The following is a 12,513-nucleotide window of genomic DNA, read 5'->3' as shown; positions in this document are numbered from 1 at the left end:
TCCAGAGAAGACTGTAAAACCTCCTTGCCGACCGGCACCCCAGCTACTGACAGACGACGTCATGGCTTAATTAGCGCCGTGTCTTCCACACAGGCAGAAGGGAGGCGAGCGAAAGCACCCCCTTCCTCCTCTCCGCCGCTTTATTACCACGCCCGACGCCAGCGATGTGGCATCATCATTTCCTTGACCGGTTCCAGGCGGGCTGCCTCGGCAGCGGAGTTTGATCCCACCTCCCCGCACCCTCAACGGCGCGGTGTTCCCGCCGGGAGCCGGGCGTGCCACGGGCGACGTCCCCGTCTCCCCCCTGCTTCTCTTCCAGTCGTGGGTGGCTGCTCGCCCCCCTGCCCCCGCACTCGCCTTCCTTGCCGTTCCTCCCTCTCTGTCCCTGCTGTCGCGCGGAGGTTGTAACAACATTCCCTGCGAGCGTTATCCGGCTACACGCGGGCAGCGACGGTTCCTGTCGGGCAGCACGCGCCGGAGCCCCGCAGCCGAGAGGGCGGCGCGTCTGGGAAAGCCGGATTAAGGCAGGGCAAAAACTCCCGGCGAGCAGAGGAATGAGGGGGGAAAGCCACGAAGTGAGGGACACCAGCGCGAGCACCAGCGTCAGGGAGGCCGGCGGGGGAGGCTCCGGAGCGGGGACTGCCCCGCAGCCCCCGGAGCAGGGGGATGGACGTCTCCCGACAGAACCGCGGCTTGGCGCAGGGTCGCCGCGCCGGGGCAGGGAAACAGCGGCAGAGGGGGAAGCAGCGGCAGAGGGGGAAGCAGCGGCAGAGGGGAGCGGTTACGGACTGACCTCAAACCCCATTCCTCCCTTCCCGCTGGGCTGCTCGAGGGGAAGAGGTGGAAGAGTTTGGGAGTGATGACGAGCCTGGGAAGGAGGGAGGGTGGAGGGAAGGTGATGTTTTAATTTTGGGGTTTGTTTCTCGCTATCCAAGTCTATATTAATTGGCAGTAAGCCAAAGTAATTCCCCAAGTCACGTCCCTTTTGCCCATGACAGTAACTGGTAAGTGATCAGTAAGATGCCCCATCCCTGGAAGTGTTCAAGGCCAGGTTGGATGAGGCTTTGGGCAACATGGTGTAGTGGAGGGTTTCCCTACCCATGGCAGGGGGGTTGGAACTAGATGATCTTTGAGGTCCCTTCCAACCCTAACCATTCTATGATTCTATGATTCTATGATTCTATGATCTCTCTGTCTTTATCTCAACCCACAAGCCTTTTCACCTCATTTTCTCCCCACATCCTGATACCTCGAAAGTCGGGAGAGAAAAACTCTCGTAAGACTTTTTTTAAGTTTTAGAAGGTAGGCATTCTTTATTGCAGCGCTGGAGACATGGGGGGATAATTCATCCGAACGTGTCTGCTGCAGGTGATGACAGTAAAGTTCATATTGCTCAACTATGTGCATCTGCATTAGATTTCCCAGAAGGGTTATACATGTTCATACCCAGGTGGCTCGCACCTTCTTTGTGGTTAATTGTCTCTGACTAGTTCTAATTACAAGGCTCAAGGCTCTTCTGAGTCCCTATCTGTGCATACCAATGTTTGGAAGTTTTGAAATCACCTCAAGCCAGCATGAATCATGTCCACCACAAAGGCACTGTGGAATCTTTTAACTTTTCTTCAAGGTAACATCCTGTTGAGGAGTATAAGAGCATCAGGATGGGCATCCTGCTTCAGGCCAAGGTCAGCCACCATCCCTTCTCAGGTCCTTGCCCCAGAGAGCATCCCAACACACAGAATGACAGACAACGGTCCCCAAAAATCCAGAGCCCCTTGTCCATCTGTTGAGAGGAAGATTTTGACAGCTTAAAGAACCACCGCCAAGGGCTGCAGCAACAGTGGTTTTATCAAAGTAAGATATTATAAAAGTGGAGACTTAACAGATGACAAGGTTCACTCTATTGCTTAGCACACAGAGGATGTAATAATGATTCAAGGTTACCAATACAGAATCTTAGTGCACTACAATACAAGGTTATGCATGACATCAGTCACTTACCAAACATCTGCGGTTGGTAAGGGGTCTCAGCCTTGAGGAGTAACCCTGAGAAGCATCCCAGCTCAAGGGGAGATGACTGCCATGCAGCTATTTGTTTATCAGGGAGAATTCAAAGAAGGCTCACTTACACTGTTGTATTTATGGAATGAAGTGTTTGGCTCACAGTCAAATTACCTGTGATGGAAAAGGTAAGCATGAGACTCCTTGTACCCACGACTTCCTTTGTTCCTTGGCAAATGAGTCTTGGAAGAGCCACCTGCTGTTCTTATGTCAATCACATGGTAGGTATTCCAGTTTCCAAGCTCATATGCATCAATGCTCACCATGTCATCCTGTTCCTGTGCCCACTTCCAGAGAACAGGTTGGAAACAGAGAAGGTGTTGGCCTGATTATGGCCTAGGCCTTTACTGCCTTTGGGGCCTGAATCAAACTACCACTAGTTGGGTCACAGAGTTGGTTCTGTCCATCACATTCGGCTCTGGAGGAGGCCTTGCACCTTTGGGCAAGGGGATGCAGAGATTACAGCTCTTTTTGTCCTCTGTGAGGCACTGCACAATGGGAATGTGTCGAGGACACATCACTGTTCATTTAGGGTACTTTTGCCCCTGTCCCCTTTTCCTTACCACATACCCATCCTTCTGGGATTTGCAACAACCCTGAATGGAGCAGGCTGCTCCACCTGCCTCATCCATGTGTGCCATCAATGCAGCCAGGCGGCACAGGGCTCACACCTTGACCGCCCAGGCCTCACAATGAGCTGCTTTCTCCTCACCAGCCTAGAAGCCTCCTCAGGGTGCCAAGGAGGAAACGGGGCACAGGCAGAGTCTGCAGCGGAGCAGCTGTGCCAGGAGGTGCAAAGGAGCAGTTGTCTGGTGCTCTTGGACCTTGACTTAATCAGCTCTGAAGTGTCTCTTCCTACTGCAAATAGCTTGGCTATGGACAGTGATGGAGAAACTGGCAGAGAGAGTGCATGGCAGCAGGGGGACGAGCATTGACATAGGATTTCTTAGTGCCAGCCCTGGCGTTTGGAGGAAAGATGCAAGCTGTGCACTGTGGGCAGCTGGTGATGGCAGCTGCAACAGAGACTACAGGACTGTATTGATCAGTACAGTCAGGATTTAGACAGCCAGGTGGGCCAGGAACTGTCCTATTTGCTAACAGCTCTGTCCAGCCAGCTCAGAGATAAACAAAACCAGCACATCACACACCAAAATTGCAGCCAGTCAGGGGAACACATGGCACCACCACTCAAAGATACTTAAGAAAGAGCAGTAGAGAAGCAGGAGAAAACAAAAGAAACACACTAGAGAAGAGATGTGGAAGATGTTGGGGGACAGCTGGAAATGTACGCTTGGGAGAAGGTGCTTGTTGCCAGAGGCAGGATGCCTCCAAGGCAACTGCAGCCTGTGGGCAACTTATGGCAGGTCAGAGAGACTGGTGAGGAACTGCAGATAACTGAGGCTGGGGCAGAGACGCATCTGAGGGGATATTGGCCCTGTTCTAGACGAACAACACAGGATCTACAAGAATATAACATAATCATTCAAAATACCTCAGGTCAAGTTTCTTTGGGGAAAGTAAGCAGGGCAAGTAATGCACTCCAGAGGAGCCTGAACTCCCTCTTTAGCTCACTCTCCTCATTTCCCTTGGATCTTCCCTTGCTCCTGCAGCTTCGTTCACTTGCTTTCTCATCCTGTCTCCTCTTTGAACCCCTAGTCTTTTCACCTCTTTTCGTCCTCCCTTCCCAACTATTCTGGCAGGTGCTAATTCTCCCTCACTCCTTCCACTGCACATCTCTTCCCCATCCCTGCCAAGTCTCCCACCCTCTCACGCATGCATGCTGTAAAGGCAGAACAGGTGTAACTTTTTGACTTCTGCACTCTCAGGGCAGAGAGCAGGAATTAAGGCAAAAAGCTGGTCTTTCTCATCATATCTACATTTTTTTTCCCTGAGGGCCTACTAAATGCACCCTGTCCATCAATGACATCTCTCACTGGAAATTGCTTCCCACCACCCCATCTTCACAATTACATGCCACATAATACCTACACAGTCTCTGTAAGTACTGTAAAAGCTCATTTCCTAAAGTCCTGTCCACGTCCTTACACTAATTTTCAACGAACTTCCTTTCACCCCAACTCCCTTTGCAATAAAGCAGCTTTCCCAGCTTGCCCTGGATTCCTCCCATGCACCTCTCCTTCCCTTGCTGCATCTCCCATTTGCCACTCTTCAAACCTCAGTGCTCAACTTGAACTCAATAGCAGCAAGAACTGCCATTGTACAGCTGCCGATGTTATTTGCTGCTAATTTGCTGCTATTCTGCCACACAATGTCAGGCAAGAGGCACACATTAGTCAAGAGCCATTATTTGAAAATAACTTCTTATTTATAATTGATTTAGTAATTATTTACATATTGGCATTTCTAAATTAGATTTTTGTTCAGTAGAAAGAAGAAAAAGATAACAAAAGAGTGGTTACTCATGGTTGGAAGGAAATGGTTTGGACCTACTGGGCTTAGAGATACAATGTTGTTATGGGAAGTTTAGTCCATAAATCCTGCAACAATTACTTTCTTGAGCTTTGCTTAGCCCATCTGATGAGGCATGTAGAGCCAGTGATTAACTAGTGGGAGTCACAGGAAATGCTGAAACAAAACCTCTCTAACTCATCATAGCCTTGATGACTTCCTCTGCCTTCTGAATCAGCTTGATGAAGACTGTCAAGAATGCACACAATTTTCTTCGGCATTACTCTTAACTGGATCAAACGCTAAAGAGGTCAAACCATTCCAGCACAAACCTGACTGCACTGGTTGGTAGTTCCCATGCACTAAAGGGATCCTCAGATAGTCTTAAAATAGTTACAATTTTTCTTTGCAGCCATGGGGAGCAGGGGAGATTCATTGCAGTCAACATGGCAATGTTTTCCTTAAATATATTTAGAGGGTGCCAGTGAAAAATTCTCCGTGTCAGCAAGTCTAGTTTTTATTCCTTGTGTCCTCAGAGTGCAGTACTCTAACTCTTCTTATGTTTCCTGCATTCCCACATAACATTGTTTTCTATGTTAACCTGAGCACCAGTAATTTTGTCATAATACTGTTACCCCACAAATAAATAAATTGCATAGACTGAGGATCCCATACTTCTTCAACCACAAGCTACTATGGTTTCCTAATACTTATGGACTGAATTGTCTGTTACCTCCAAAATGCTGCATAAACAAGATGATTAACCCTATGTCTACATCAGTGAGCATCTCAATGCAGTAAGAAAGGCAACAATTGGTGATGTTCCAGAGGGGTTAGTTTAGATTAGTTGCACTCTAAAGCCATGGACAAAATGACCATCAGATGGTGGTGTCTATCAGGTGCATACCAGGAGCTCATCATCTCCTAGATAAACTTCATCCAAAGATAATCCAGTTCACACATTCCAAGACTGTCCTGGGGGTTGAAGCACGCTAACTGGAGGCAACTGAGAGGGTTTCTTCAAAAGCATATTCCTAATCAAACACAAATGTGAATGTAGACATATTAAGTACAGATCTGCTAAGGAAAAATAAAGTTTGAATGACAAGGCATTCATTTATTACAATTAAAATTTGAGGTTTCTTTAGTCCTTTCTTCCCTACAGCTCTGAAGCCATTCCCAAGTTTAGGTTTCACAGAACTGTTCTAAATTATTATCCTTGTTGCAATTTAGAAACATAGAAACGCAGAGACAGATTAAATTACTTGTCCAGTACAAATCATACACAAAACAGAATATAAAACTTTTCCAGCTTCCTCATGTGTTTTTGCCACAAACTTGTACCACACCTTTCATTCTGATATTCAGGAAACAAAGGATTTAGGACTGTATTTATAAGTTAGATTATTAGCAATGATCCCTACTAACAACTTATCCTGCAGGAAATTAGTTTAAATAATATGAAAATATATCTCTCACTTCTCTTGCTGAATCTTTCTTTTCTTTGTGAATTATTTTAGCCTGACTTTCCAGTTGGGAAAACAACCACAGGACTCATAAAAATGTGATTTTTCTTTAATTACATCTTAAAACGAATACCAAAATGCTAGTGAATCACACTCTAAAATATACTGGAAACTTATTTCCAAGTCAATTATCTACATTTTTCTGTAACCAGTTGGCAACTTTGGTTAGCAGTTCTCTCCTTTCCATATTTTCAAATTTTGTAAACTCCAGCAGTAGAGTAGTAGCCACTCTCTCATCCTCTTCCAGTGTAGTATTATAAAAAACCTGCAACTGAAGAAATAAACACATGAGCCTAGTTCACATAACTTCACTTGCACCAAGTAACTGTGTACCTGACAGGCTTTAGACAGAAGTGCATAGAAAAGGAGGAGATAGCAGGGACTAAGGAGAGGATGGGGCAAGCTTACTGAGTTACACTAAGGTGGGAAAGCTCCTTGCACATGAGGAATGTGCCCTTTTGCCATCTCTCTGAAAATCCTTTCAAACGCAGCCAACTTCACTAGTACTGGTGATACCACACGGTGTCTAGGACTAGTTGAGCAGCAGAATTCTCTTGTGCTGCCTGGCCTACAGTCACAGAACAAGAAGCCTTCCCTATCAGTCTAATGAGCAGAAGACAAGAAAGGACTGAAGAACAGCAAAGAAATATATGAGGGGATCAGGAACTGAACAAGAAAAGAAATTAGATAAATGTCAGCATGACAACCAGGAATCTAACATGCCAGCAGCCCAACTTTTGGTACACTTCCTGTAGATATCATGGTAAAGATGACATCTACAGACACATTTTAAAGAGGAAAATGAGACAGCTTTGATAATATTTATTGCGACTCTGTTCCAAACCGGAAGGATAATTTAAAGGCTGGCACTGGGCTATTGCTTTTTCCATCCCGGGGAGTTAACTTGTCCCTAAAGAACAAAAGGTGAAAAACTTATAGTTCATGAATGTTCAGGAGGGATTTATTTGATTTTAGGAGCCAATGCTCTGAACTGCACTCCTCATTAAGCATCCCTTCTCCATTACTTCTCAGTGTACTCATGAATCAATCAACAGCAAAAAAGGGAAGCAAAGTTTTTCTTGTAATGACAGATACTAGCCGTTTGAGACTGACAGATATGCAGACAGCACGAAAGCTGAGCTGTTGAGAAAAAGAAATATTTTGGGAAAGAATCTGGGGGTACTTGGACTGGAGGAAAAAAAAAAAATAAGAAAAGAGTATGAAATGAGAAGTGATAGTTATTAATTTGTCACAGGCACTAACGTGGGTTGTTGTGGAGAATAAAATAAGACAGCCTACAGCCCACCTCCCACAGATCTTCACCCTTCTGCAGGTTTCCCGAAACCCATCCCCTTTTTCTAGACGTACAGCAGCCCAATTAGAAAGTATTGTTCATGGGCTCATCTGGGCTGCCACGCAGTCAAAAGGAAAGAACTGTATCACACGTGTTCTGCCGGTTCAGCACACAGGCAGGCAACCTCTCACACTGGAACCGCACAGAGCAGGACAACATCCATCCCTGCACAAAAGCTCACTTTCATGCCATGCTTAGCAACCAATTGCACATACAGACTGCAGGGCTGTGCATGCGTGTTCTTATGTTTATTTCTCAGATGAGCACGTATCATTTTTCTCAATATGTCTCAACACAGCAACATTTTACAATTTCTTTATGATTTCTTTAAAAACCAAGATATTTAAAAACCTGTATTTACAAACTGGCAATACAGTTAAAGCTAACTGCTTCTCTGACTTACCTCTTGTATCTGTACATCTGTATTGACAAATCTTCCCATGACTTTTAATACGTCATGTAATAATTGCTTCCCATACCTGTAAAATTGAGATAAAGGTCCTTCAAACAGCTTGTTAACAAATATACTAAATTTCATCTCAATTGAAAATACTCCAACTATTTAGTTATTATTTACCTTGTTGGAAATACCAACTAAGCTGAAGTTTGCAATTGTGTACTCTTTTTCATCTTTTAAAGAAAAATAATTAACATTCAATTTACACATTTGAGCGGAATGAAACACACTAATTACCCTTCATTTCTGTTTCCCAGTAAGATCTGGTATTTCTACTTTGGTAACGTGAATTCTTTGCTCAAAATGGATAATCTTTGTGAGCCCATACAGCCAAACTGAGCTAGGAAGGCTAACCGATAATGATTCCAACAACCTGGTGTTTCTGTTGATATCTTGAGGATGGCGTATAAATTAACACCCACACTAGTCTTTTAGTTTGAAAGTAGTGGATCAGTTTCCCAGCAAATTTCTCATCAGTATGGAACACAGAAAAACTCTGTAACGGAACAAGCTGGCATGACACAAACCTGCTACAACTTACTTTTTCTAGCATTAGCAATACAGATACACATTTGAATGCTCCCAGATGGCTGGTCTGGATTATACTGCCACTAATGGCTCCCGATGGACTCCTCTGCCACCAACGGCAGCAGGGATGTACTCTGTCACAGCCCTGATGCTTTTCTCCATTGCCAAGGAGAGAGGGAATCTTTGAACAGACATCAAAATACTTGCTTTGCTCGAGACAGGTAGCCCAAGCTCACCTGCAGTCTACCTGCATCAGTGCTGGAGATGGGTTAGGACTCAAGCCACGGAATAATACCATAGTTGGTCCTTGCAGCACTTGTAAACCTATATGCCCTAATCTCCCATCTCTCCATATTGTCTTTGGAAAAGAGGTTACAAACTTACTCCAGCATTTTATACCCATGCTTGTGAAATGCTAGTGGATAAACCCATTTCTAGAGTCAGATTTTCCAGGAAATATAACAGTTAGAAGCACTGAAACAGTCATGAACAGACTAATTTTTAAAGCATTTTGTGTCCATCATGAGCTCTTCTTTGACTTTAGATCCCGATCAGAGTTGAATCCTCTGAAAACCCTGCTCTTCTACTTGTAGCAGGATGCTCTGCCTAAAAGGAAGGGTGAAATAAGAACTTTGCTGTACTCAAATAAAACTGGAAATTCACTCTACGTTACATACATAGCCAGGCATGGTAGAAGGTATTTTGTGGAGCCAGAAGGCTAAGCAACAAATGACTGACAGTCAATCCCTTTACACTATAAAAGCCCAGTCCTGTCTTTAGATAGTAGAGGTCCTAATACACCTTTCCAAGAAGTGTGTGTGAGATTTCTCCTTTGCGTAGGCGACACCCCTCAAAGTTACCCCTTGAGGCTGAACGAAAAAGATCTACTCACTGTCACCGTCGATAAGAAACAATAATCTCTATTACATAATTACTTATTAAGCTAACTTTGAACTATTATTCAACGTATTGAGTATTGATTTAGTAGTGATCACTTTCAGTATTTGAATATTGACCTAATGCTATAGCTGTTGTAACATGTATTAAATGTTTTAATTAATGGTTTTTAGCCTGCAATATATTGTTATCAATTATAATAAACTTTTCACTTTACATATACATTATTATTATCAATTATAATAAAGATTTTATTTTTTATATATATTTATATATTTTTATATATATATATATAAAATCTAGTCTGCCATCCTCAACCCTGCAGCACAATTACCTCTAAAATCTCCACATCTCATCCCTAGTCATAAACCATCAACCAAGTCTGGAACTAGGAGTGGATTCAGGTCCATTCTGAACCTCATGACTCAATAGGAGGGTCTTCCTTATCGCTTCCCTGATCTGTGCGCAAATCATTCCAGCACTGTCGCTGATATCTTTAATGGTGACTGTCTAAGTAACCTAAACTTTAGCCCCTGCAAAAATACTTAAGGAGTTGCATCAATCATTACAAAAAACCCACCTCCGGAAGGAAAATCTGCACTTGGATTTTAGAGCTCAAACATAAAGATGGAGGAAGAAGCCAAAGAGCCACAGAAATAAAGGGAACCCAAAGCTGCTTGCTTACCATACCTTTCACTTAAAAGTGGCCAATTTTCCGTAACAAATTCCCAGGCTATTCGGTGCCCAATATCCTTCGTCACTACATGCAAGATGATGACTGAAGTACAATTGGAAGCAAATAATGTATCGCTGAGTCCATATTGCAAATATCTGTTAGAAAAGAAGGTAATAATTGTACCTATCACTTGCTGTTAAACAGTCATGATCTGGAAATATCATCCAGTTTGGGAAAATATCTGTCTTAACAAATACCAGAATGTGGGAGGTTATACCAAAGTTGGTGTCACTCTGAGCTGTGTATTCAGCTTCGTTTTTGACCTTACATTGATGAAATCCCCTGTTCTTGCACACTGATTCTCCATCTCAGTAAAATGAGGGTGTAGCATATCAGATGGATACATGTGCTTTTCTTATCTGTGTTACAGAAAGACAACCAGTCCTACCCAACAACTTTGTGGACGGGCAAACTGCTCCTCAGTTTCTGGAGACTCACTTTGCTGTGACACAGATGGAGCCTAGAGACTAAGCCAGCCCCAAGACAGTTATGCAAAAAGGTCCTATTTATAGGGTCCCCTGTAACGAGACCCAATAACAAAGGGTCTTGGATGCTTTCGTGGTGGCTAAAGCATGATTTCAGAAGTATTTAAGAAACTACCTGCCAATGATGTCAGTGGCAGTGAGTGCCTGAATATCTTGAAGGAGTAACTAACTACTCTCTTTGTTGCCTCAATGTATCACCTTGCATGCTCCTGCTTTCAAGGAGCACTGTTAAAGGGTTATCTTCTCATAGGGACTTGCAGGGAGCTGCTTTATGGGTAGAGCAGATGAGCTGGATTTCTCCCATTTGCTTGCCACCTCCATGCTTAACAGAATGGATGAAATATACTGACGGGGAGGAAAAGCCCAGATTAACATTCCTCACTCCAAAAGACCTTCAGGGTGGCATTTAGAAAAACAGATTGGTTTGTCAACTAAGGCACAGGGAGAAAGAAGGTCATCACACTTCCTGAGCTTGTCAGGGACCAGTGCTAGCCTGTGCCTATGACACAGTCAAGAAAGGACCATAGGTTAGGTGGAAATTCAGCTTAGCTGATTAAACATCTCTTTATAACCCATCTTGCCTTCTTCTCAGGCATATTTGTTCTGTCTTCTCAAATGATCACCATCACAAGAGCAGGTGGCTGGCAGGAGAAACATCTCTGCTACTTTCAGAGCTTTAGACCCATTGAGTTCATGCCAATTCTTGGATGATCATTCTTTAGGCCATCACTGGCAAATTTCTGTCCTTTGATGAATCCTTTAGGTAATGTGGACATGACAGATTAGACAACTCAGCTTCAACATCTTTTTACTGATAAAGTGAAAAGGTTTTACATGGATGCCAGTGAAAGATAATAAATGCAGTATTCCAAACAGTATTCCAAACAGTATTCAGGAAGCATTTGGATAACGCTTTTAGATATCATAGAATCATAGAATGGTTAGGGCTGGAAGGGACCTTCAAAGGCCGTCTAGTCCAACCCCCCTGCAAGGAACAGGGATATCTCCAACTAGATCAGGTTGCTCAGGGCCTCGTCCAACCTGGCCTTGAACATTTCCAGGGATGGAGCATCCACCACCTCTCTGGGCAACCTGTTCCAGTGTTCTACAACTCTCATGGTAAAAAATTTTTTCCTAATATCCAATCTGAATCTACCTCCCTCTATTTTAAAACCATTACCCCTTGTCCTATCACAACTGGCCCTCCTGAATAGCCTCTCCCCATCTTTCCTGTAGGCCCCCTTGAGGTACTGGAAGACCGCTATAAGGTCACCCCGGAGCCTCCTCTTCTCCAGGCTGAACAGCCCCAACTCTTTCAGCCTGTCCTCATAGGAAAGGTGCTCCAGCCCTCTTATCATCTTCGTGGCCCTCCTCTGGACCCTCTCCAACTGGTCCATGTCCTTCTTATGTTGGGGACTCCAGAACTGAACGCAATACTCCAAGTGAGGTCTCACGAGGGCAGAGTAGAGGGGGAGAATCACCTCCCTCGACCTGCTGGCCACGCTCCTCTTGATGCAGCCCAGGACACGGTTGGCCTTCTGGGCCGCAAGAGCACATTGCCGGCTCATATTGAGCTTCTCGTCCACCAGTACTCCCAAGTCCTTCTCCTCAGGCCTGCTCTTGATCCATTCTCCGCCCAGTCTGTATTTGTGCCTGGGATTGCCACGACCCAGATGTAGGACCTTGGATTTGGCCTGGTTGAACTTCATGAGGTTGGTACGGGCCCACCTCTCCAGCCTGTCAAGGTCCCTCTGGATGGCATCCCTCCCTTCCAGCGTGTCAACAGCACCACACAGCTTGGTGTCATCGGCGAACTTGCTGAGGGTGCACTCCATGCCACTGTCCACGTCACCGACAAAGATGTTGAAGAGGGCTGGGCCCAACACGGACCCCTGAGGGACGCCACTCGTGACCGGTCTCCACTTGGACATCGAGCCGTTGACCACTACTCTCTGAGTGCGGCCATTGAGCCAATTCCTTATCCACCGAGTGGTCCATCCATCAAACCCATGCCTCTCTAGTTTAGAGAGAAGAATGTCGTGCGGGACAGTGTCAAAAGC

General features: G+C 44.8%; 1 protein-coding gene across 1 annotated transcript in view; it reads right to left on the bottom strand.

Moving 5' to 3' along the window:
• Positions 1-6,120: 6,120 nt before the first annotated feature.
• Positions 6,121-12,513, bottom strand: part of LVRN (laeverin) — a 42,381-nt gene continuing 35,988 nt past the window's right edge. The window contains exons 18-20 of the mRNA XM_086629540.1: positions 9,923-10,063; positions 7,754-7,829; positions 6,121-6,267 (exon numbers count right to left, since the gene is read on the bottom strand). Coding sequence (XP_086485666.1) covers positions 6,121-6,267; positions 7,754-7,829; positions 9,923-10,063 — 364 coding nt within the window. The remainder of the gene's footprint in view (positions 6,268-7,753; positions 7,830-9,922; positions 10,064-12,513) is intronic.

The sequence above is a fragment of the Tauraco erythrolophus genome, chromosome Z (assembly GCF_009769465.1).
Source record: "Tauraco erythrolophus isolate bTauEry1 chromosome Z, bTauEry1.pri, whole genome shotgun sequence".
NCBI classification, from domain to species: Eukaryota; Metazoa; Chordata; class Aves; order Musophagiformes; family Musophagidae; genus Tauraco; species Tauraco erythrolophus.
The sequence above is the reverse complement of the archived record's forward strand: the minus strand, read 5'-3'. Positions and strand labels throughout refer to the sequence as shown.